This window comes from Saimiri boliviensis, chromosome 17 (assembly GCF_048565385.1).
Source record: "Saimiri boliviensis isolate mSaiBol1 chromosome 17, mSaiBol1.pri, whole genome shotgun sequence".
NCBI lineage: Eukaryota > Metazoa > Chordata > Mammalia > Primates > Cebidae > Saimiri > Saimiri boliviensis.
The window spans coordinates 53,850,129-53,875,287 of NC_133465.1; the positions used below are offsets into that span (position 1 = coordinate 53,850,129).

Sequence of the window (25,159 nt, forward strand, 5' to 3'; positions counted from 1 at the left end):
AGTGGCTCACTCCTGTTATCTCAGTTACAGGCTGGGTGCAGTGGCTCACACCTGTAATCCCAGCACTTTGGGACGCCAAGGCGGGCAGGTCACTTGAGGTCAGGAGTTCAAGACTAGCCTGGCCAACATGGTGAAACCTTGTTTCTACTTGAAATACAAAAATTAGCCAGGTGTGATGGTGTGTGCCTGTAATCCAACTACTTGGGAGGCTGAGACAGGAGAATGGCTTGAATCTGGGAGGTGGAGGTTGCAGTGAGCCGAGATTACGCCACTACCTGGGTGACAGAGCAAGATTCCGTCTCAAAAATAAGTACAACCCACTGAGAATAAAAAGTCTTTACATGTCTAATAATAATAGCATTTAAATAGAAAACAAAAACTTTTTTTTTTTTTTTTTTTTTTTTTGAGACGGAGTTTCGCTCTTGTTACCCAGGCTGGAGTGCAATGGCGCGATCTCGGCTCACCGCAACCTCCGCCTCCTGGGTTCAGGCAATTCTCCTGCCTCAGCCTCCTGAGTAGCTGGGATTACAGGCATGTGCCACCATGCCCAGCTAATTTATTGTATTTTTAGTAGAGACGGGGTTTCACCATGTTGACCAGGATGGTCTCGATCTCTCGACCTCGTGATCCACCCGCCTCGGCCTCCCAAAGTGCTGGGATTACAGGCTTGAGCCACCATGCCCGGCCACAAAAACTTTTTTTTATATGTTGGGGGAATTTGGTTCATATGTTGGAAATTGTTAAATGAAGTAGACAAAGGATATAGAGGATTAGAAAATTACAATTTGTTCACACCTGTAATCCCAGCACTTTGGGAAGCTGAGGCTGGCAGATCACTTGAGTCTAGGAGTTTGAGATCGGCCTGGGCAACATGGTGAAACCCCACCTCTATCAAAGTATAAAAAATTAGCCAGGTGTGGCGGCATCTGCCTGTCTTCTCAGCTACTTAGGAGGCTGTGGCAGGAGGATCGCTTGAACCCAGGAGGTGGTGGCTTGCAGTGAGCCTAGATCGAGCCACTGCACTTCAGGCTGGATGCCAGAGTGAGACCCCGTCTCAAAAAAAGAAAATAAACAATGTGTTACAAGTATATAGAGCTTTGCATTCAACAGAAAATTCACTTTTAAAAATAACCCAATTTATAAAAATTGTGTTTTAAGAAAATTTTTTTTAAGTTGATCAACTGATTGGGAAAAAAAAATACTGCATCTCAAAACTTAAGGGAAGGTGAGGAAACTGAAGCCCACATATATGCTAAGTGGCTTGCCCAAAGTCATCTAAGGGGTAAAGTCAGGCTAGAACTGGAATACTGTCTGTCTCCAGAGTGTTCAGAGGAAATGTATACCAATGTCCAGAAATAACTTAGGGGGGAAAAGAACATGTTGAAAAACAGAGGAACACTTACCCTACCAGATTAGAATAAACATACTGAAATTGATATCATTATAGCCAGAGAGATATGTAGAACTGAATAGAATATTTCAAAGACAACCTTAATATATATAAATGTGAAATATGTGATAAGATAGAACTGTAATTCACTGGGAAAAAATTAATTGTATGGCACAATTGTTCATCTAGCAGAAAAATTTAGAACCCCTAATCCATATTATATTATAAAAATGAATTCCAGATCAAATGTCTAATTATAAAGAAAAGTCCACAAGCAATATCAGAAAATTGACCAATAAATTTGTCTTGAGGAGGTGGGGGTGGGCAGATACCCTAATTAATAAATTCCAGAGTCAACTAAGGAAAAGATTGGCAGATTCTATAGTACAACAAATAAATTTCTCTTGTGAAAGATATGCCATGGACAAAGTCAAAAGACAGGGGGAAATAGTTTCTTTTTCTTATTTTTATTTATTTATTTTGAGACACTTGCCCTGTGAGCCAGGCTAGAGTGCAGTGGCGCAATCACAACTCACTGCAGCCTCAACCTCCCAGGCTCAAGAGATTTTCCACCTCAGTGACCCAAGTTGCTGGTATTACAGGCACGCACCACCCTGCCCAGCTAATTATTTTTATTTATTTATTTTTTTGTAGAGAGAGAGGATCTCTCCCTATTCCCCAGATTGGTCTTGAACTTCTGGGCTCAAGCAATCCTCCCCATTTGGTTTCCCAAAAAAGTGGGATAACAGGCATGAGCCACTGAGCCCTGCCCAGGGGAAAATATTTTCAAAACATAGTAGCTATGTAGCTAATACACAATGGACAAAGAGTATACATGTCTAGTGCATAGGAGAGGAAATGCAAGTGATCCATAAACAGGAAAAATGCTCAACCTCACAGGTAGTTACGGGAAATGAGAATTGTGGTATCTTTCCCTTTCAAATTTATAAAAAGTTACTGCTTCTAGCGCTGACAGTAGGGGTAAATGAACACCTTTTCACAGTGCTGGTAAGAATCTGAATTGCTACAGCGTATTTGAAAAGTAAGTTGGCATCTACTAAAATTTAAAATGCACATACTTTCTGATACAGAAATCCTACTGTTAGGACATTGGCCTCCAGAAAAAAACACAGCAGTACATAAACACATACGTACTAGGGCATATAAATAAGTAGTGGTGGCTGGGCGTGCACATCTGTAGTCCCTGGAGCTGAGGAGTTTGAAACCAGCCTGGGCAGCATGGTGAAAGCCCATCTCCATTTTAAAAAATATAGAAATTTAGCCAAGCACTGTGGTGGGTGCCTCTAGTCCCAGCTACTTGGGAGGCTGGGAGGATCCCTTGAGCCCAGGAGGTGAAGGTTGCAAGGAGCCAAAATCACACCACTGTACTTTAGCCTGGGTGGCAGAGTGATGCGCTGTCTCAAAAAATAAAAATTAATAGCAGCAAGAAAGAGAAACAGTGTATAGCACTGGGATGATCCTGGTGTATAGATTAAAAAAATGAGTTGGATCTACATACTGCCCTGAGGGATGCCCATTATTTTGTCAAATTAATAAACATTCATGGCCATCTGTCGTGGCTCATGCCTGTAATCCCAGCACTTTGGGAGGCTGAGGCAGGTAGATCATGAGGTCAAGAGATCGAGACCATCCTGGCCAACGTGGTGAAACCCTGTCTCTACTAAAAATACAAAAAATTAGCTGGGTATGGTGGCGCATGCCTGTAGTCTCAGCTACTCAGAAGGCTGAGGCAGGAGAATCACTTGAACCCAGGAGGCCAAGGTTGCAGTGAGCTGAGATTGTGCCACTGCAGTCCAGCCTGGTGACAGAGCAAGACTCCATCTCAAAAAAATAAAAATAAAAAAAATAAACATTCATAGACTTGGCTCTAGAATCTCATTTTTCTAAAAGTTGAGGGAAAACTTTACACTTACGTGTATATATGTTTGACCATATAGAAGAATGTAGAAGCAACACACACCAAATTAACAATGTGATATCTTGGGGATGACATAGGGGAAAGCTGTTAACTTTATATATGTAATTTATACACACCTTTGTTTTGATTTTATACAATATGATACACTTTATAATCCTCTTACATTCTAAAAGTACATTAAAAGAATGTAATAAAATAAACCCAATTGAAATGTCACCAAAATAGATAAAACTTGTAAATCTGGCCAAGAAAATCTTAGAGGATATAATGATAAGGGGTTCAGGCTAGAACTCTGGTATCTAAATTCTAGCACTCACCCCCTTTTCCACTGGAGTCTTATCAAGGAAATTATATACAAATAATAGAGTAGCCAAAGGGGAAACCTAGCATCATTCTATTAATAACTGAACAAGAACCACTATGATGCTGCTCCCTGGTAAACTAAGTGGGGAAAATGCAGTTTGGCCCTGAAGCCTCAGCGAAACTTTCTGCTTTTCTACCTCTAACTCAAGGATGGACCCAATTTGACCTCTCCTAGCCAGTTGTAGGTTCAGAGAAGCTGGAGCAGAGGATGGCCAGGCCCATTCTGAGGAGGCCAATTTGCCTGCCCATGTAGGAGCAGGATAAGCCAGAGCCAGAAAGCCATGGGACATGTCTGACTGTAATGTGGTAATGACAGGTAATGTCCCACATACCTGTCACAAGCTTCAGCCAATCACTTTCAGCAATTCTTCCCCCACCGGAGGAGCTAGTGGAACGGTGGGGATAGAAGAGCAGAACCCCTCATGCTCAGTATTCTCTCCATGGGGGACCAGGGCAGAAATGCATCCTTGCTATGGGCATCCTTGCTGTGGGAAATGTGGTGTTAGGGGATGAGGAGCTTAAAGAATGAGAGTGCTGCTAACGATTTGCAACAGTACAGTCAAAAATCTAGGCAAGGGGTTGGGCTCAATGGCTCACGCCTATAATTTTCAGCACTTTGAAAGGACCAAGGTGGGAGGATCGCTTGAGGCCAATAATTAGAGGCTGCAGTAAGCCATGTTCATGCCACTGCATTCCAGCCTGGGCGAGAGATCCCATCTCTTAAAAAAAGAGAGAGAGGGCGGGCACAGTGCCTCACGCCTATAATCTCAACATTTTGGGGGGGCCAAGGCGGGTGGATCACCTGAAGTCAGGACACCACGGAGAAACCCCATCTCTACTAAAAATACAAAAAAAAAAATTAGCTGGACATGGTAGTGCACGCTTGTAATCCCAGCTACTCAGGATGCTGAGGTAGGAGAGTCACTTGAAGCTGGAAGGCAGAGGTTGTGGTGAGCCAAGATTGCGCCATTGCACTCCAGACTGGACAATGAGTGAAACTCCATCTCAAAAAAAAAAAAAAATAAAAAAGGAAGAGAAAGACTCCTTACAAATCACTAAAAAAGAGGTGCACAACCCAGTAGAAAAACTGGACAAATGTTCTAAGCTGGTGATTCCGTGTAGTGGTGAAGAGCTTGGGTTGTGGGATGGGACTACTTGTGTTTAAAATGGAGCTTTGTGATTTTGGGCAAGATGTTTAACTCATTTTTTACTGAAAGTGGAAAGAAGAATAGTACCTACTTTATGGCAGTGTTGAGAGGATTAAATAAGGTGATGTGTGTAAAGCACTAATAATGCTTATACTTGGTCCATATAAGCACTCAGTTATTAATGATTATTGTTATTAGAAATAAAGGTAGTCAGTGAATAAATATCCTCAGCCTCTGGCCGGGTGCAGTGACACCTGTAATCTCAGCACTTTGGGAGGCCTAGGCAGCTGGATCACTTGAAGTCAGGAGTTTGAGACCAGCCTGACCAACATGGCAAAGCCAAAGCCCTGTCTTTACTAAAAATACAAAAATTATCTGGGCCTGGTGTTGTGTGCCTATAATCCTAGCTACTCAGGAGGCTGAAGCAGGAAAATCACTTGAAGCTGGGAGATGGAGGTTGCTGAGCCGAGATTACACCACTGCACTCCAGCCTGGCTGAGAGTGAGACTGTCTCAAAAATAAAAAAAACAAAACAAATATACTCAGCCTCAATAGTAAGATAGTGATGAAATGCCATTTTTCATCAGTTTAGCAAAAATGTAAGATTGCTTGTTTTCAAAGGTGTGGAGAAATTGGCACTCTCATATAAAAAAAAAAAAAGATACATGGTAGAATTGGGCATGCCAAAAGATATTCCAGAGAAGCTTTGCATTTTCTTCAGGGGAATTGTATGTAGAAAGTTCCTTTTTTTTTTTTTTTTTTTTTTTTTTTTTTTTTTTTTTTGAGATAGAGTTTTGCTTTGTTGGCAGGCGCCAGGCTGGAATGCAGTGGCTCAATCTTGGCTCATTGCAACCTCTGTCTATTGGGTTCAAGCAGTTCTCTTGCCTCAGCCTCCGGAGTAGCTGGGACTACAGGGTGTGCCACCACACCCAGCTAATATTTGTATTTTAGTAGAGATGGGGTTTCACCATGTTGGCCAGGATGGTCTTGATCTCTTGACCTCATGATCCTCTGCCTCAGCCTCCCAAAATGCTGGGATTACAGGCGTGAGCCACCGCGCCCAGCCTGTATGTAGAAAGTTTTTAGTCTTTGCTTTGGTTATCAGTTATATTAGGTTAGTGCAAAAGTAATTGTGATTTTGGCCGTCATTTATAATGGCAGAAACTTAGGTGCTTTATATTTTACACTGAAATATGTGAAAGCTAGCTCAGTTTATCTCTATTGTAACAGAAACAGTCTCTGTTTTTGTTATTTGCTTGATTTAACCCTTGTTGCTCACAAGAAACAGAAACCCACTCAAGGGAGTTTAAGGAAAGGGAGGGATTCATTCAAGGGAGTTGGAGAATTCCCAAGGCAAGACTGAGCCTCAGGCCTCACATAGAACTGGACCCAGCCAATGGAAAGCTATTGTCTCACACCCCGTCCCGCCTCACATTACATGTCTCTTTTGTGCCTCTTTTCTTGCATGCTTGTCATTCTCACTCCCTATGTATACCAGCTTTCCCTGCAGCGCCACGCACGCTGCTTCTGTGGCCCTTGTCTGCCTTTCACCTTCCAGGCTAAAACTAGTTAGCTTTTGGGTCTCAATTCCAAATGCCTGGGAATGAATCAGTTAGCTCAGATGTCCCACTAGTTCAACCAGCTTTGTCAATTTAGCGCAGCAATTCTCAGCCTTGGCTATGAGTTGATATCACTGGGAGCTTTAACAGATACCGAAGCCTGTGTCTCATTACCAGAAATTCTGGTTTCACTGATCTGGGATGTTGCTAAACACAATTTGTTGGGATATGTTTAAGTCCCCAGAGAATTCTGACATAGAGCCATGGTTGAGAAGCAGTGATCTAGGAGAGAAAAGGGTCATCTTATAGGTGTGGAATGCTCAGAGAATGGGGTCTCGGCCTAGGTAGATTATTCTCCCAAAGGTGTCCACTAGGGTGTCCCCATATTTGACCTTAGCCTCCCAGTTCTCTTTCTGTATAGGGTATGTTGGAATAACCTGTGGAACTTTAAGGAGAAAAATAAACTCATGCCCAGACCTAGTGAATCAGAACCTTCAGAGGGTGGGGACCAAAGCAGGCATAGTTTTAAAGCTGCCCTGAGAATTCCAGCAGTACAGCCAGGCCTGATCATCAGGCCATGCACTCACATAGAATTACCATCCACGGTCATGACTTCATGTATACACTTTGGGTTTTTTTTTTAATTTTATTTTTATTTTTAAGGTGTCTAAAATCTTGGACAGTTATTTAGGAGCCAATACTGTCTGACCTTTGATTAACAGGTGTACCTTTTTATTTTTAAATAATCTAGATGTCGTTTTCTTTGTTGTTGTTGTTGTTGTTGTTTTGGGGGTTTTTATTGTTGTTTTGTTTTTTTGTTTGTTTGTTTTGAGACAGAGTCTCACTCTGTTGCCCAGACTCGAGTACAGTGGTGCGATATCGGCTCACTGCAAACTCTGCCTCCTGGTTTCAAGCAATTCTCCTGCCTCAGCCTCCTGAGAAGCTGGGATTATAGGTGTGCAACACCACACCTGGCTAATTTTTGTGTTTTTAGTAGAGACGGGCTTTTGCTATGTTGGCCAGGCTGCTCTTGAACTCCTGACCTCAGGTGATCTGCCTGCCTCAGCCTCCCAAAGTGCTGGGATTACAGGCATGAGCCACTGCACCTGACCTATATGTCTGTCTTTTTCCAGGTACTTCCATTGCTCCTAAGAGAACTTGGGAAGCACCAGCTGTGTCAAGTGTATGTACTGCGGTGGGTTAAACATTGCTGTGGGGGAGGAGAATTTATTACAGGGATGTTGGTCACATCAGCCTAATAGCTGACAGAAATTATAGGAAAGGCAAGACGTGGTGGCTCACGCCTATAATTCCAGCACTTTGGGAGGCCAACGCAGGCAGATTGCTTGAGCTTAGGAGCTCGAGACCAGCCTGGCCAACACAGCAAAACCCTGTCTCTACAAAATATTAAAAAATTAGCCAGACGTGGTAACATGTACTGTAATCTCAGCTACTCAGGAGGCTGAGGCACAAGAATTTCTTGAACCTGGGAGGTGGAGTTTGCTTTGAGCTGAGATTGTGCCACTGCACTACAGCCTGTGCAACAGTGAGACCCCATCTAAAAAAAAAAAAAGATAGGAAAAATGTTTATTATATTCTTTGCCTCCTAGGTCCTCCCGTATATATTCTTGATAGGGAAGCCTCCTCTTGTGAGGGAGGGTGTAGGGAAACAGGCATTTGCTTAGTTAGGTGGTAAGTGTGTAAATTGGAAGGCAGTTTGGAAAGTACTGCTCTGCTCTATAGAAATAACTTCTTACTAGTGCAGAAAAACATGATTGGGATATTATTCATGGAGGCATGGCATTGTTTTACATAGTGAAAATGGGAAGAAGTCTAACTTTCTTGGGTTGAATAAATTATAATTTGGCTGTCTTATGGAATGCTATACAGTTGTGACAATGAGACAGATTTATTTGTATTGGCCCCAGCATGAAAAAGAAAATTGCTGGCAGGATATGATTGGAATTTTTTTTTTTTAAATTTCTGAAAAGCGAGAAGATTGCCAGGTGTGATGGCTCATGCCTGTAATCCCAGCACTTTGGGAGGGCAAGGCTGGTGGATCACGTGAGGTCAGAAGTTCAAGACCAGCCTGGCCAACATGGTGAAACCCGATCTTTACTAAAAATACAAAAATTATCCGGGCATGGTAGCGGGTGCCTGTAATCCTAGCTACTTGGAAGGCTGAGGCAGGAGAATTGCTTGAACCCGGGAGGCGGAGGGTGCACCGAGCTGAAATCACGCCACTATACTCCAGTCTGGGCAACAGAGTGAGTCTCCGCCTCAAATTAAAATAAAGAAAAAGAAAAAAAATTGATATATTGTATAAAGGAAGCAAGTTGCAGAAGAGTATAATTATATTTATGTAAAGAAAATCCGTATCTGTAAATCTGTAGGAAAGATCTGAAAGTAGTTCTATGGAGCCGTACGGCAATTCCTGGAGTAGAGGGATGGGTGGCATGGAAAGAGGGATTTCCGCTTTTAATTCTCTACACCTTCTCTATACCTTAATTATTTACAGTTAGTATACATTGCTTCTGTAATTCTTAAAAATACTTAAAAACTATAAAGAACCAGGAGAAAAGGGAAAATGAATGGTTATCTTTATGTGGTGGGATTTTAATTTGTGTGGGGGGGGGGGGCAGTATTTTTTCTAATGAAAAAGTTTTAATAATTGGGGAAAATTATTTTAAAATATTACTTCAGGACTTTTAAATTTCATGAGCCCTTTCTGAACAATGAGGATGGCTTTGTTATTGAATTCAAATTAAAAATTTAAGTCATCAATAAATGAAAAATACAGTAAAATAAAAAAGAAAAATTTCAGTCATTAACTCTTCTGAAAGCATTGAGAAGCTCAAGGAAAGATTGAATCTCAGCTATTTTCTGACTTCTCTCCTAGGTTAGGTACTGTTGTGCAGAGATTGTCAAACTTTGCTGAAATGATATCACCAGCGGTGTTGATTCCTAAGAATAGAGAGTCCTGGGCCCCACTTGACACTTACTCAATTGGACCCTTAGGCTGGAGTTGAAGGCCTAGGAATGTAAACCACTTCCGGCAAGTCTGATAGCTAAGTTGGAAAACCATTGCTGTAGGCAGTACAAGCAGAAGTAAGACACAGGCCTATATTTAAAGCATTTACTAAGTGAAATAGCATAAGACAGTAATGTTAATGCTTTCATGAGGCACTATGGGATTAGTCACCAAATAGATGGTAGAGATAGATAAGCACTGAAAGAAAGAGCACTGGACCAGGAAAACTATAAATGCTTTATGAAAGAGGTGAAATGTCATAATATTAAATTTTGAGCCTAGGAGGTAGAGTTTACAGTGAGCCACCACACTGCATCCTGGGTGATAGAGTGAGGCCTTGTCTCAAAAAAAAAAAGGAGAGAATAAGCCTCTGATGTATATTGTGAGCCAGATATTTCATTTATATATTTATGTAAGAAGTATTTAATGGACAGCTACTAGGAGTCAGGCACTGTCGAGTATATTGAGTAAGACAGTTCTACATAGAGTTGCTACATACAGCTCGAGGTAGGTGTTGTGAATATCCTCACTTTACAGACTGGGAAACAAGATTAGCAGAGTTAAGTAACATGTCCCAAGTCTTAACAGTTAGCAGGTGGTAAGTAGGGAGCTCTAGAAGCCTGATGCCACTGTGCTGTATTAACATTGGGCAAGATTTGGGTCAATGGAAAGGAGGCATGAGGACTTTACAGGTACAGAGGGAAGTGTAAGGAAAGCGATGGGAAACAGTGACTAGATAAATGAAGGTGTAAGGTAAGTTAGGACCAGGTGGTGGAAAGCCTTGTCAGGCTAAGAGGATCCTAAGTGGCAAATGCTCACAAGATTCGATACTTGAAGTCTGGGAGGAAATCTCTGATGACTTGAAAGGCATTCTTTCTTCCAGGTTAACTTCACAGTGTCATCTGCAAGATTAAAGAGATTCGGGACTTCGTGCTCCCTGATATATCCACAGCACTTAAAACAGTGCCTGACTCCTAGTAGCTGTTGACTAAATATTTCTTTTTTTTTTTTTTTTTTTTGAGGCAGAGTTTCGCTCTTGTTGCGGAGTGCAATGGCGCGATGTTGGCTCACCGCAACCTCCGCTGGCATTACAGGCGTGAGCCACCGTGCCCAGCCCTTGAATGTTAACTTTTCAGTTTCATGTAAGAACTGTGCATTTGGTCACCGTCCCTTGTGCAGCCATCCCTGGTTATCCCTTGCCATTCTCACTATCAGTCACCATAGACCCTCATCTTTCCCCTGTTACCCTCTGGGCTCCCTGCCTCCAGCTGCCTCCTTGATCCAGTCTGTCCTGCCCATATTACCAGATGTGTTATCCTCAGAGGCCTTATAATCATACCACTGTCTTCTCAAGACACATTTATGGAGCTAAGCCCATGGTTACTTCTGGGGCTTTCCAGCCTACCCTCAGCACAGTTTTTCAGCTGCATCTCCACTGCACTCCTACGTGCCTCTCTCAAACAGGCTGGCTTGCTGCTACCAAATAGGTCATTTAGTTTTGCCGCCTTTGTACTTTGCCCCTTCTGTTCCACATACCTGGGATGCCTTTCCCATTCCTATTTGCCTATCCAGATCATTCCTCTTCTCTTTTGAAGACTCTGCTCAGATGCTAACTCCACTTTTCCTCAGGTGCCCAGTTTGAATTACTACTCTTTCCTCTCAGTTGTTATTGATTATTATCTGTGTCATAAATAAGCACCCAATCATGTGTTACCCTGTGACATTACTTGCATTGCTGTCTTAAGTGTTTTAGAGCACTGGGTTTTGTCTCCCTTTACATCTTCATCCATTATCTCCCCTAACAATCATATGGTTGTTGAAAGTCTGTGGGTGCTCCATAAAATGAATAGTTAGACTTAGTCATCATTTTTAAGAGTTAAACATGGGTGACAAGACCTATGAATATACATAGAAAACACCTTAGGAATCTACAAAAAAGCTACTAAAAGTAGTAACTAATATAGCAAAGTTATAGAAGACAAGATAGATGTACAAAAATCAATTGTATTTCTATATGCAATGGCAATGAACAATTGGAAATAGAATTTAAAACAGTGTCATGGTCAAGCACAGTAGCTCATATGTGTAATTCCAACATACTGGGAGGCCAAGGTGGATGGATCACTAGAGCCCAGCAGTTCAAGACCAGCCTGGACAACATGGCAAAACCCTGTCTCTACAAAAAAATGCAAGAAGTAGCTGGGTACGGTGGTTTGCATCTGCAGTCCCAGCTACTTGGGAGGCTGAGGTGGGAGGATCACTTGAGCCTTGGAGGTCAGTCAAGGCTGTAGTGAGCTATGATCGAGCCACTGTACTCCACACTGAGTGACAGAGCAAGACCCTGTCTTAAAAATAAATAAAACACAATTTCATTTATAATAGCATAAAACTTAAGTAGAAATAAAGTTAATGGACCGGGTGCAGTGGCTCATGCCGGTAATCCCAGCACTTTGGGAAGCTGAAGTGGGCAGATCACTTGAGGTCAGGAGTTTGAGACTAGCCTGGCCAACATAGTGAAACCCTGTCTTAACTAAAAAATACAAAAAAATAGCCAGATGTGGTAGTGCATACCTGTAATTCCAGCTGTATGGGAGGCTGAGGCAGGAGAATCGCTTGAACCTGGGAGACGGAGGTTGCAGTAAGCGGAGATCATGCCACTGCACTCCAGCTAAGGTGACAGAGCAAGACTTAGTATCAGCAAAAGAAAAAAGAAATAAAATTAATGAAAGAATCGTAAGAAATACGCTGAAAACTTTAAAACATTGCTGAAATAAATTAAGGCAGCTGGGCACGGTGGTTCATGCTTGTAATCCCAGTACCCTGGGAGGTCAAGACAGGCAGATTACTTGAGGCCAGGAGTTAGAGACTAACCTGGCCAAAATGGCAAAACCCCATCTCTACTAAAAATACAAAAATTACCTGGGTATGGTGGTGCACACCTGTAGTCCCAGCAGAGGCATGAGGGTCACTTGAACCTGGGAGGCAGAGGTTGTAGTGAGCTAACATTACGCCACCGCACTCCAACGTGGGTTCTAGAGAAAGACACTATCTCAAAAACAAAAAACAAAAAACAAAAAAACCTAAAATAATGGAGAAATTGCTTTGTTTATGGATTGGAAGACTTAGTATTGTAAGATGTCAGTTCTCCCCAAACTGATTCAACACAATCCCAATCAGAATCTCAGCAGGCTTTTTGTAAAATTTGACAAGCTGATTGTATAATGTACATGGAAAACAAAAGTATAGAATAGCAAAACAATTTTGAAAAAGAAGAACAAAGTTGAAGAACTCACTATCTGACTTTAGAACTTACTAGAACTCTACTACAGTCAAGACAGTTTGCCTGCTGGCAAACAGGTAGGCAGATAGATAATGTTAACAGAATAAAGTCCAGAAATAAATACATGGTCAGCTGATTTTCAATAAAGGGGTCAAAGTAATTCATAGGCGAAAGAATGTCATCCCAGCTAATGATGCTGGGACAGTCAGACATTCATATGTAAAAAAGCAAACCTTGGTCAGGGTCAGTGGCTCACACCTGTAATCCTAGCAGTTTGGGAGGCCAAGGCAGGTTTATCACCTGAAGTCAGGAGTTCGAGACCATACTGGCCAAAATGGTGAAACCCCGTTTCTACTAAAAATAGAAAAAAAATTAGCCAGGCACAGTAGCACATGCTTGTAGTCCCAGCTCAGGAGGCTGAGGTAGGAGAATTGCTTGAACCTAGGAGGTAGAGGTTGCAGTGAGCCAAGATCATGCTGTTGCACTCCAGCCTGGGCAGCAAGAGCGCAACTCCATCTCAAAACAAAACAAAAAAAAAGCAAACCTTGATTCATATCATACCATATAAAAATTTAACTTGAAATGACTCGAGACCTAAATATGAAGCCTAAAACTAGAAAACTTTTAAAAGAAAACATAGGAAAAAATATCTGGGACCTGGGATTAGGCAAAACTTTCTTAACTAGGACATAAAAAATTGGCCTTGGGCCGGGTGCGGTGGCTCAAGCCTGTAATCCCAGCACTTTGGGAGGCCGAGGTGGGTGGATCACGAGGTCAAGAGATCAAGACCATCCTGGTCAACATTGTGAAACCCTGTCTCTACTAAAAATACAAAAAAATTAGCTGGGCATGGTGGCACGTGCCTGTAATCCCAGCTGCTCAGGAGGCTGAGGCAGGAGATTTGCCTGAACCCAGGAGGCGGAGGTTGTGGTGAGCCGAGATCGCGCCATTGCACTCCAGCCTGGGTAACAAGAGCGAAACTCTGTCTCAAAAAAAAAAAAAAAAATTGGCCTGGCATGGTGGCTCACATCTGTAATCCCAGCGCTTTAGGAGGCCAAGACAGGAGGATTGCTTGAGTTCAGAAGTTTGGGACCAGCCTGGGCAACATAAGGAAACCCCATCTCTACAAAAAATTTAGAAATTAGCTGGATGTGGTGGCACATGCCTGTGGGCCCAGCTACTCAGGAAGCTAAAGCTGGAGGATTGCTTAAGCCCAGGAGATTGAGCCTGCAGTGAACCATGATTGTGCCGCTGCACTCCAGCTTGTGCAACAGAGTGAGACCCTGTCTCAAAAACAAAACCAAAATTAAAGAGTGCCACATTGCAAATAATGCAGTATTATTCGGCAGTAAGAAAAGAAGCAACTACTGATACACACTAGAACATGGATGAATCTCAAGAGCGGTGTATTGAGTGAAGACTCAAGACCATCTGATTCTATTTATATGGTATTACAGAGAGACAAAACCATAGATCAGTGGCTACTTGGGGTAGGTATAAAGGGTTGACTACAGAGGAGCCAAGGAGAACTTTTTGGGTTAATGGAAATGCTTTACATCTTCCTGTGGGGGTTATACAATTGTACATTTGCCAAAACTTACCTAACTGTACACTTGCGTGGGTTTTATTGTATGCAACTATACCTAACTTTATTTGGGTGGTGGGCGAGGGGGGAGTCTGGAAGATACTGATGTCTAAGATTGAGTTAGGTCAGAAAGATGAGTAGAAGGAATTCTATTTTGTGTTGCCTGGTTAGTGCTTTTCCCCTTATTGTGGTTCTTTACCAAATATCCCCAACATTCCATCTTCCAGTTGGAAGTTCATAAACAAACGTACAGTTAGTGTCATTTCCCTTTGAGCCAGGTTGAGTTTGACAGCAAAGACTGGAAGTTAATGGTGGGCTAAAATTGACTCTAAAAAAAAGTGATCAGAACTAGGTGGGTCTTTCATCAATGGTGCCCACTTTTTTTCCTGTCACAGTGGTTTGGGCTCTTGAACGGTCATTCGACATACCTTTATGTGTAAACATAATGAGCCAGTGTTGAGTTTAGGGTTTGTGAGGGTTGTGTACCATTGGGTTTTTAAGTGAGCATTAGTTTGTTTAATGAAATTGCATGGGATGTTTCATATTTCTGGCCCCTGAGCACCAAATGTCGTTAGCACTTCAGTCATTGCGGCAGCCAAAACCACCCCTATTCATTTTCAAAGACCTCAGGGGTTTCAGGGAAAGGTGTACTTGGCTTGGCAGATAGTGCACTTACGTAGTTGGAGTCAAGAATGCAGGATTTGAATCAGAAAACCTGTCATCAAATCTTGTCTCTGTCTCCTACTGGCTTTGTAGTGTTCAGTGTAACCACCCCTTTGAGTCTGGGTGTCCTTGTCTGCCAGGGGATGGTTGGACCAGATACCCTCTCAGGGCAATCATTTTTGATTCTGCAGTTTAGTGTAGTACAGTATCAAGACTCATGTCACTGGTCAGGCACAGTGGCTCATGTCTGTAATCCCAGCTCTTTGGGAGGCTGAGGTGGGAGAATCACTTGAGCCCAGGAGTTCGAGACCAACCTGGGCAACATGTGAGACCTTGTCTCTACAAAACAGGAACAAAATTAGCTGTGCATGGTGGTGCATGCCTCTAATCCCAGCTACTTCAGAGGCTGAGGTGGATCACTTGAGTCTGGGAAATGGAGGCAGCATTGAGCTGTGGTCGCACCGCTGCACTCCAGCCTGGGCAACAGAGCAAGACCTTATCTTAAAAAAATAAAAAATAGCCGGGCGCGGTGGCTCAAGCCTGTAATCCCAGCACTTTGGGAGGCCGAGGCGGGTGGATCACAAGGTCAAGAGATCGAGACCATCCTGGTCAACATGGTGAAACCCCGTCTCTACTAAAAATACAAAAAATTAGCTGGGCATGGTGGCGTGTGCCTGTAATCCCAGCTACTCGGGAGACTGAGGCAGGAGAATTGCCTGAACCCAGGAGGCGGAGGTTGTGGTGAGCCGAGATCGCGCCATTGCACTCCAGCCTGGGTAACAAGAGTGAAACTCAGCCTCAAAAAAAAAAAAAAAATGATAATAATAATAAAAAATAAAAAATAAAAAAAAGACTGTCACTTACCAGGGATTTAATGTATTTGCTGTACTGCTCACAAATGCTTATATGTCTCAACTTTGGCTTGTTACAGGTTCAGCTTGTTGGTTTAGATGAGGAGAGTTCGGAGTTTATTTGCAGAAACACCTTTGACCACCCGTACCCCACCACAAAGCTCATGTGGATCCCTGACACAAAAGGTGTCTATCCAGACCTACTGGCAACAAGTGGCGACTATCTCCGTGTGTGGAGGGTAAGCAGATGCTTTATTAGCAGCCAGACAAGTGGGCTTTCTCAGCCTCAGCTGTTAGCAGTGGGGAGTCACAGAAGAGACAGGGGTCAGAGGCATCGAGTGTCATTGCCACACGGGAGAAACAAGCAAAGCCTGAATGGACTGACCTTGTTTGGCTCAGCAGATTTTCTAGTAAATCAAGTCAAGAGTCCATGAAGTCTGGCTGCTGACTGCAGTCAGCTCAGTCAACCCAATGTGACAATGACAGCTTTCAGTGGAGGTGGGACTACTTGGGAACTCATATTCTGTTTGCAGCCAAGATGTTTTTGAGTGAATTAAACAAATACCAGAGCATTGATTCTAATGAAGTGTGTGAGTGAATCTTGGAGGATTCCCTCCGCCCTCAGCTGAGCTCAACAGTAGCAACGTCCTCGAGTGTGGACTTAGTCCACGTGTGCAGAGATTCCAGGTTGGGCAAGGTGAGAAGACCTCTTCCCTAGGAAGATGCAAGGATGAAAATGTAGAAAACAAAGCTGGACAGAGGAAAAAGTATGGGGAAAAGTAGCATTCAGGGAGTCCTGGGTTTGTTACTGTTTTTGATAAAAATGTTTTCCCTCACGTTGTATATTTGTTAAGATATTCCCTAAACAGGGATTTTTAAAAAGACTTTTTATGAGGATAAGACTGGCTAATTTAAAAAAAAAATCTTGTTCCTTCAGGTTGGTGAAACAGAGACGAGGCTGGAGTGTTTGCTAAACAATAATAAGAACTCGGATTTCTGTGCTCCCCTGACCTCCTTTGACTGGAATGAGGTGGATCCTTATCTTTTAGGTAAGAGAGTTAGGGAGTATGTATTTCAGCTGGAAGAAGCCAAAATACATTTTCTCAGGTGTCACACTGGGCTGTGTATCATCCTAGAACAAGGCCGAGTGAGAAGTAGGCTTGGTGTGGAATGTGGTTATTTATTAATTCCTTCCATGTGGGCAAGCTTTCCATGTGTGTAGCTCTTGTCTCTCCACTTAGAATCTAAGGTCCTATGGTGAGGATTGAATTCTCACTTAAAATCTAAGATCCTGCAGTGAGGATTGAGTACTTGACGCTCTCTGTGGCTCTGCCGGTACCCCCCACGTTGTATTCTGTAGTCTTTGTGGTATGTTGCTTTCTGAGCCTAGCGATGAATAGACACAGGAGGGAGGCTTGCCCGAGAACCTTGCTCCCCTCAGTCCTGACTCACACTGGTTGTTTGCAGGTACCTCAAGCATTGATACGACGTGCACCATCTGGGGCCTGGAGACAGGGCAGGTGTTAGGGCGAGTGAATCTTGTCTCTGGCCATGTGAAGACCCAACTGATCGCCCATGACAAAGAGGTAATGATGCTTTTCCATTTGTCTTTCCTCAAATGCTTTCTGTGCCTTCAGCACAGGAAGAGGACAGATTGTTTTCTCATTGTTCTGCACTTTATGTAGAAAATCGTAACATAACATCTTCTTGTCTAAATTGACAATAGTAATGTGTCAAAAACAGGAAAACAACACTATTGTAAACTAATGCTTTTTCTGGTTAATGTAAATGACTTATTCTAAGGTCTGTCATGGTTCTTTTCATGCCAGAGATTGCTTTTTTAAAATAATGAAGTCTCTAATAGAGGAATTGGGAACTGATGTGATTAAAAAATAACCTTAGGGTAATACTTAACCTTGAAACAGATTAGATTTGGGGAGGAAGGAAGGGAGACAGGAAGAGAAAAAATTGTCTGAGAGACAAACCTAATTATCCATTTTTCTCTGTAAATGTTTTACAAAGTTCTAGTATGTTCACTTAATCTTTATACTTTTTTTTTTTTTTTTTTTGAGACGGAGTTTCACTCTTATTACCCAGGCCGGAGTGCAATGGTGCGATCTCGGCTCACCGCAACCTCCGCCTCCTGGGTTCAGGCAACTCTCCTGCCTCAGCCTCCTGAGTAGCTGGGATTACAGGCATGCGCCACCATGCCCAGCTAATTTTTTGTATTTTTTTTTAGTAGAGATGGGGTTTCACCATGTTGACCGAGATGGTCTCGATCTCTTGACCTCGTGATCCACCCGCCTCAGCCTCCCAAAGTGCTGGGATTACAGGCTTGAGCCACCGCGCCCGGCTTAATCTTTATACTTTTATTAGTGTTGGCAATGGAGTATATTTTACTTTGATGGTGATGTTTCTGTGTTTATTGGGAAAACTGAGGAGATCTATTTGTGATTGCATTTTTTTTTTTTTTTTTTTTTTTTTTTGAGATGGAGTTTTGCTCTTGTCACCCAGGCTGGAGTGCAGTGGTACAATCTCTGCTCACTACAACCTCCACCTCCTGAGCTCAATCGAGTCTCCTGCCTCAACCTCCCAAGTAGCTGGGATTACAGGTGCCTGCCACCATGCCTGGCTAATTTTTGTATTTTTAGTAGAGGCAGGGTTTCACCATGTTGGCCAGGATGGTCTCAAACTCCCAACCTTAGGTGACCCACCTGCCTTGGCCTCCTAAAGTGCTAGGATTACAGGCATTAGCCACTGCACCTGGCCAGCTGCATTTTAATCAAAGCATTCTTCTCAGTGATTTTGGAAAATGTCCCTAAATCTTTTCCTCCTAGAGCCATTGCATGCTCCTGGTACTCTGATCTCCTGTGGGTAGTGTTTCCCTTTCTTTTCCACCCTGCCTTACACAGGGGTATTGATATCTATACAGATAAAGAAGAATGTCTTAACCTTAGATCAGAAACTTGAGGTTGTCAACAGTGTCGGAAGATGTGACCCGGGTTATCATTCTTAGTAAGGGGTTGTCTTTGGCTTTCTATACTCCTGAGGGTTAGCTCTGTTACAAGACTTCTAGACTTGACTGCTGCTAAACTAGGGGTCAAATGAAGAGTTTGTCCCGCAGAGAGGACCAGTAAGGAACTTCGGGAAATCCTCTTGGCATCAGGTTGAACAAGCTGCTGATGTTAGTTATATGACAACTTAGCCTGCTGTTGTCTGTTAGATCCAACCGATAAAATGGAAATTGAATTACTCTTAAGTATTTCAACTGTAGGATTTAATCCAGGGGCTCCTTATACAGAAGATGGTGAGGTTGAGAAGCCACATAGGTAGCAATGAGGTCATCCATAGAATGGGAGCAGCAGAAAGCTGCCGCTGCCTTTAGGCTGGAGGGACCACGGAAGGAGGCAGGGTTCCTGGAGCCCAGAGGCTGGGTTTACCTAACAGAGATGCTTCTAGGAACAGAGAAAGGGGAGGAGAAAAACCTTAGCTTCTCCCTGCCTGCCACCATCCAGCTTCCCACCAAAGCCTTCCATGGCTGAACCAGCCAGAAGCAGCCAGCAGATCTGAGCTCCTGCCAAACGCAGGCTATTAAGAATCAGTTCTCTTGTGGCAGAGAGAAGAGCAGGGAGAAAGGCCAGGAATGGATCTTGACAGCAGACAGGCCTGGACCGGCAGTCTTGTCTTGAAGTAAAGAACCTGAGATAGGATGATGGCTCTAGAGAAACAGTAATCGCACCTTCCTGGCACCTTTGATTGTTCTCAGTCCACCTTTCTCTAGGAGAAGACTTGTTTTGGAGACTCTCATTGCTACCTGGGAGATCAGTGTAGAAGAGGGTTTAGTGTACTTGGGTGTTGTCACCATCTCTTGGCTCCCAATGAACCATGCTGGTGGAGCACTGAAGGGGCAGTCACTTAGAGCCAAGCGAGCATTACATACTCAGCCACATTGCCCATGGCACCTGTGGCATCTCTGTCCCTGAGGGTTATCAAGAGCTGGCATTGGGGGGTATACATATTGATAAACACACCTCTGCCTTAAAGCAGCTCTACCTGGGTGCCTCCTTGTTGATGACTGGCACAGTCCCTTCTGAACCACTTCTACTTCCTCCCATAGAGAGAGAAGCATAATTCCTTTATAGCCAGAAAAAAAGGAATTCATGAGGTTAAGTAGCAATAGATGCTGATTTGGCAGTGTCGCTCAGTAGGCAGAACCTCAACACTGGAGCTGCAGTATTTAGTGAGAAATTCTACTCATGTCTCCCCAGAAGTCAGCTGTCATTATCCCCAGAAGATGAGTTTTGTTTGGCATTAGTTTGTCTGTTTCTGTTTCTCTCTACTTTCTCTACTTGTCTGGCTCTGGCTCTGGCTCTGGCTCTGGCTCTCGCTCTCTTCATCCTCTCCTTTTTTTTTTTTGAGATGGAGTCTCTCTCTGTCCCAGGCTGGAGTGCAGTGGTGCGATTGATCTCGGCTCACTGCAACCTCTGCCTCCTGGGTTCAAACAATTCTGCCTTTGCCTCCGGAGTAACTGGGATTACAGGTGCCGGCTACCGGCCCAGCTAATTTTTTTTGTATTTTTAGTAGAGATGGGGTTTCACCATTTTATCCAAGATGATCTTGATCTCTTGACCTCATGATCCACCCACGTCAGCTTCCCAAAGTACAGGGATTACAGGTGTGAGCCGCTGCGCCCGGCCTTCATCCTCTCTTTCTCTGAAGCTCTCCATTGCTTTCTACCTCTGTAGACGTTAGTGATTTGCAATGTTTGCAGCAAATAATAAATGCAGAAAACCGATTCAAAAATTGATTTGCTTACGACCACAAACCAACTATGAGAATAAACAACACATCCTAGGATAGGAGGGTGCTACTACACCTGTTTGTGAATACGGGAACATCTAGGCCTCCCATGACTCAAAATTTCTGTTACGTCTTTCTTGCACATGAGTCTCAGGTCCAGGTTTCACAGTAGAATCAGTCTGACTGCTATTAACTGGCCACAGGAGGGTTGCTGTCACCTCTGTGATTGATGATCTAGGCCTTAATGTGCTCGTAGACCTGCCTCTTATTGTGCACAAGTGAAAGCCACCAAGGCCCAGGAAATAAATGTCTCATTCTTTTAGTGTGGCAGAAGGCAGCCACTGCTCTGTTGGTCAGCAGGGTATGTGTCTTTTGTTTTATCACAGGGGTTGGAGGAAGAAGACTTGGAAAGCAGGAATGTGGGAAGAAGCCAGCCAATTTCTATAGCAGAATGATCTTTCATCTTTGGGAAACCACTGATATTAGAGCTCTCAGGTTTTAGTATTCACAAACACTGTTTGGGCTTCATTTACCTGCTTCTCTGTCATGAGCGAGGTTTACGTGACCTGGACATGGCAGATTTTTCTTCTACAGGAAGAAGAGGTAATGGATCTGAATCTGACCGGAACTTCTTATTCACCAACAGGTCTATGATATTGCATTTAGCCGGGCCGGGGGTGGCAGGGACATGTTTGCCTCTGTGGGTGCTGATGGCTCTGTGCGGATGTTTGACCTCCGCCATCTAGAACACAGCACCATCATTTATGAAGACCCGCAGCATCACCCACTGCTTCGCCTCTGCTGGAACAAGCAGGATCCTAACTACCTGGCCACCATGGCCATGGATGGAATGGAGGTGAGCACTCCCCTCAGACTACCATGGGTCCTGCCAAGCTCCAGCACTGCTTAGTATATCTAGAAGGGTGGTTCTCAACTGGAGCAGTTTGGCCCCCGGAGTATCTTTGAGAATATCTAGAGGCATTTTTGGTTGTCACAACTCTGGAGAGGCAGGTGGTACTATAGCATCTAGTGGGTGGAGACCAGGGAGGCTGCTAAATATCCTACAGTGCCCAGGACAGTCCCCCAGCAAAGTATATCCTACACAAAATGACAGCAGTTTCGGGACTGAGAAAGCCTAATCTGGAACAAGAATTCCTTTTAAGAACTTTTAATTTTTGGCTGGTCACAGTGGCTCATGTCTATAATCCCACCACTTTAGGAGGCCCAGGCAAGTGGATCATGATGAGATCAGGAGTTTGAGACCAGCCTTACCAACTTGGTGAAACCCTGTCTCTACTAAAAATACTAAAAAAAAAAAAAAAAAAAAAAAAAAAAAAAAAAAAAGCTGGGTGCGGTGGTGTGCGCCTGTAATCCAGGCTACTCAGGAGGCTGAGGCAGAATTGCTTGAACCCAGGAGGCAGAGGTTGCAGTGAGCCAGGATCACATGACTGCACTCCAGCCAGGGCAACAGTGTGAGACTCCATCTCAAAAATAAATAAATAAATAAATAAAATAAAGAACAAAAGAGACAGGATTTCCACAAGATTAAGGGGAAAGATGACAAAGGACACAGGTTTATAGTCTCTATCTGTATTTTTAGTAGAGACGGGGTTTTACCATGTTGCCTAGGCTGGTCTCAAACTCCTGACCTTGTGATTCGCCCACCTCAGCCTCCCAAAGTGCTAGGATTACCGGTGTGAGCCACTGCGCTCAGCCCTCTAGTGTTCTTTAAATCCACAAATAGAAGAGTTATGTCTAAAAAGATTTTTTGTGTGTGGATAGTATTTTTTGTTTCTTTCTGTCAAACTCTGACGATCCTAGGCCTTTTACTTGTTATTTCTGCAGGTGGTGATTCTAGATGTCCGGGTTCCCTGCACACCTGTCGCCAGATTAAACAACCATCGAGCATGTGTCAATGGCATTGCTTGGGCCCCACATTCATCGTGTCACATCTGCACTGCAGGTAATCACAGTAGGGGAAAGGAATCTGGCAGACATGGAGGAAATCTGTCATTTTGGCTCTTTAGAATTGTAATTGTTACTGTTTTCTAAGGACAGTCTTGAGAGGTTTATAAAAAGTGACTAGTCAGAGCCTCTTCACACTTGTGAAATTCAAGCAGTACAAATTTTTAGATGATCTTGTACCCTCATGGACATCAGAGCATCTTCCATATATGATTTACATCATGTGTCAGTTATAGGCCTGTGCCTTGTACTGTCCCCCTAAAATCTGGGTGGCACAGAGGACTCAATTCCAGGAATACGAGGAAAAGGAGGCATCCCTTGTGGATATAACAGAATCTTTGGGACTGCGAAGATCAACATATCCATGGGACCTTTCAGGTATCACTATAACAAACCCACAGTGAGCCCTGGTTACATTGGAGGGCCCCACAGAACTTTGCCTGGTTGTGGTGTGTGACTTGTGGTTTTCATTTCACTATTTCCCAGACCAAAGAGAGTACCCCTTACTGGGCATGGTGGCTCACACCTGTAATCCCAGCACTTTGGGAGGCTGAGGTAGGTGGGTCACCTGAGGTCAGGAGTTTGTGACCAGCCTGACAAACATAGTGAAACCTGGTCTCTACTAAAAATACAAAAATAATTAGCTGGGCATAGCAGCACACACCTGTAGTCCAAGCTACTTGGGAAGCTGAGGCAGGAGAATTGCTTGAACCCAGGAGGTGGAGGTTGCAGTGACCTGAGATTATGCCACTGCCCTCCAGCCAGGGTGACAGAGCAAGACTCCATCTCCAAATAAATAAATAAAAGGAATACCTCTTAAAAATATGTTGGGCCAGGCACACAGCATCTCAGGCCTGTAATTGTAACATTTTAGGAGGCTAAGGTGGGAGGATTGCATGAGGCCAGGAGTTTGAGACCAGCCTGAGCAGTATAGTGAGACCTTTTCTCTACAAAAAGTTAGAAAATTATCTGGGTGTGGTAGAGAATTCCTGTAGTCCCAGCTACTTAGAGGCTGAGGTGAGAGGATCCCTTGAGCCCAGGAGTTTGAGGTTATAGTGAGCTATGATTGTGCCACTGCACTCCAGCCTGGGCAACCAAGCAAAACCCTGCCTCTAAAATAAATTTTTAAAAAAGAAAAGAAAAATATGCTGGTTGTCAGTACACTTTTATTCTATAATGAATGCCAATCTGTTATTTAAAATGAAAACTGTACAGAGGCATGTTTAACGTGAAAGTCATCTTTTCTCCTTCCTATATTATTTCTGCCTCCATCCCACTCTGCATAGATGACCTCTATCAACAGTTCATGTGTCACCTTCCAGACCCTTTTGGTATACATTCGGGAGTGTACATCCATACCCCCAAAGACAATTCTATACCTCTTCCTTTTGCACGGATGGGATTCTGTCCTAGCTTTGTGGTGTTTTGCTCCTTAACTTTTTTATTGTGTATTTTTCTTCTCTTCACTAATCAGTAGCCTTATAATGGACAAGGTTTGTTATGAAGCCCAAGAAGCAATGTACTTTGGTGTTTTTCTACCATTTGAGCATTATTTTGAAGGCATGAAGCTTTTCCTGATTTTGGCCCTGGGCTCTTGAAGAGCAGTTGGGGGTCTGCTGCTGCCTTCTATACCTCAGGTTATGTATGGTCTGTCTTCTTCGCTATTGGCCTCTTTTTTTTTTTTTTTTTTTTTTTTTTTAAGGGGTATGGATAGGGAGGGATGGAAGAAACAGAAAAGGAAGGTATCATCTATCATTCATGGAAAGCAGGACTGGCCCCGTAGAAGCCACATTTTCTGCTCCTGGCTCGCCGTCGTTTTGTGTGTTGCACCTGCCTTGAGCCCCTTGCAACCAAAGGAGCTGTTGTTCAAGTGTGCTCAGTTGAGCACTGAGGATAGGAACTTAGTGCTTTAGAGGGGCAATACCCTGACCTCTTGGCATACACTGTCCCTGGAAGAGGGATCTTGCACCTGGCCCAGACTATGTGGTCTCGGTAGAATACCAGTATTGCCTACAATTAGCCTGCCTATTAAGGCTTAGTTTATTCAGATTCCCTGTCTGAGACCAGCTTTCATCAGAATGCGTGGCAGAGTCAGGATAAACTGCAGCTCTGAAGACCATTGCCTTTTTTTTTTCTTTTTTTAAAATTAACTTACTATTTTGATTATAAAAGTAACATGGGCCGGGTGCAGTGACTTATGCCCATAATCCCAGCACTTTATAAGGCTGAGGCAGGTGGATCATCTGAGGTCACGAGTTCAAGACCAGCCTGGTCAACATGGTGAAACCCGTCTCTACTAAAAACGTAAAAATTAGCCGGGTGTGGTGGCGCGCTTGAATTCCCAGCTACTTAGGAGGCTGAGGCAGAAGAATCACTTGAACCCAGGAGGCATTGGTTACAGTGAGCCGAGATCACACCATTGCACTCCAGCCGGGGTGACAGAACAAGACTCCATCTCAAACAAACAAAAAGTAATATGAGCACATTACAGATTACCTAGAACTAGAGAAAAGTAAACATAACTGCTAACCTTGCCATCTTAGTATTGTCACCATTCTCATTTTGAGATATTTCTTTCTAGTCAT

At 43.4% G+C, this 25,159-nt stretch overlaps 1 protein-coding gene across 1 annotated transcript in view; it reads left to right on the forward strand.

Moving 5' to 3' along the window:
* The window catches only part of DCAF7 (DDB1 and CUL4 associated factor 7), a 41,216-nt gene that overhangs the window by 9,993 nt on the left and 6,064 nt on the right, over positions 1-25,159 (forward strand). The window contains exons 2-6 of the mRNA XM_003942433.4: positions 15,890-16,048; positions 16,747-16,858; positions 17,277-17,395; positions 21,256-21,465; positions 22,455-22,572. Coding sequence (XP_003942482.1) covers positions 15,890-16,048; positions 16,747-16,858; positions 17,277-17,395; positions 21,256-21,465; positions 22,455-22,572 — 718 coding nt within the window. The remainder of the gene's footprint in view (positions 1-15,889; positions 16,049-16,746; positions 16,859-17,276; positions 17,396-21,255; positions 21,466-22,454; positions 22,573-25,159) is intronic.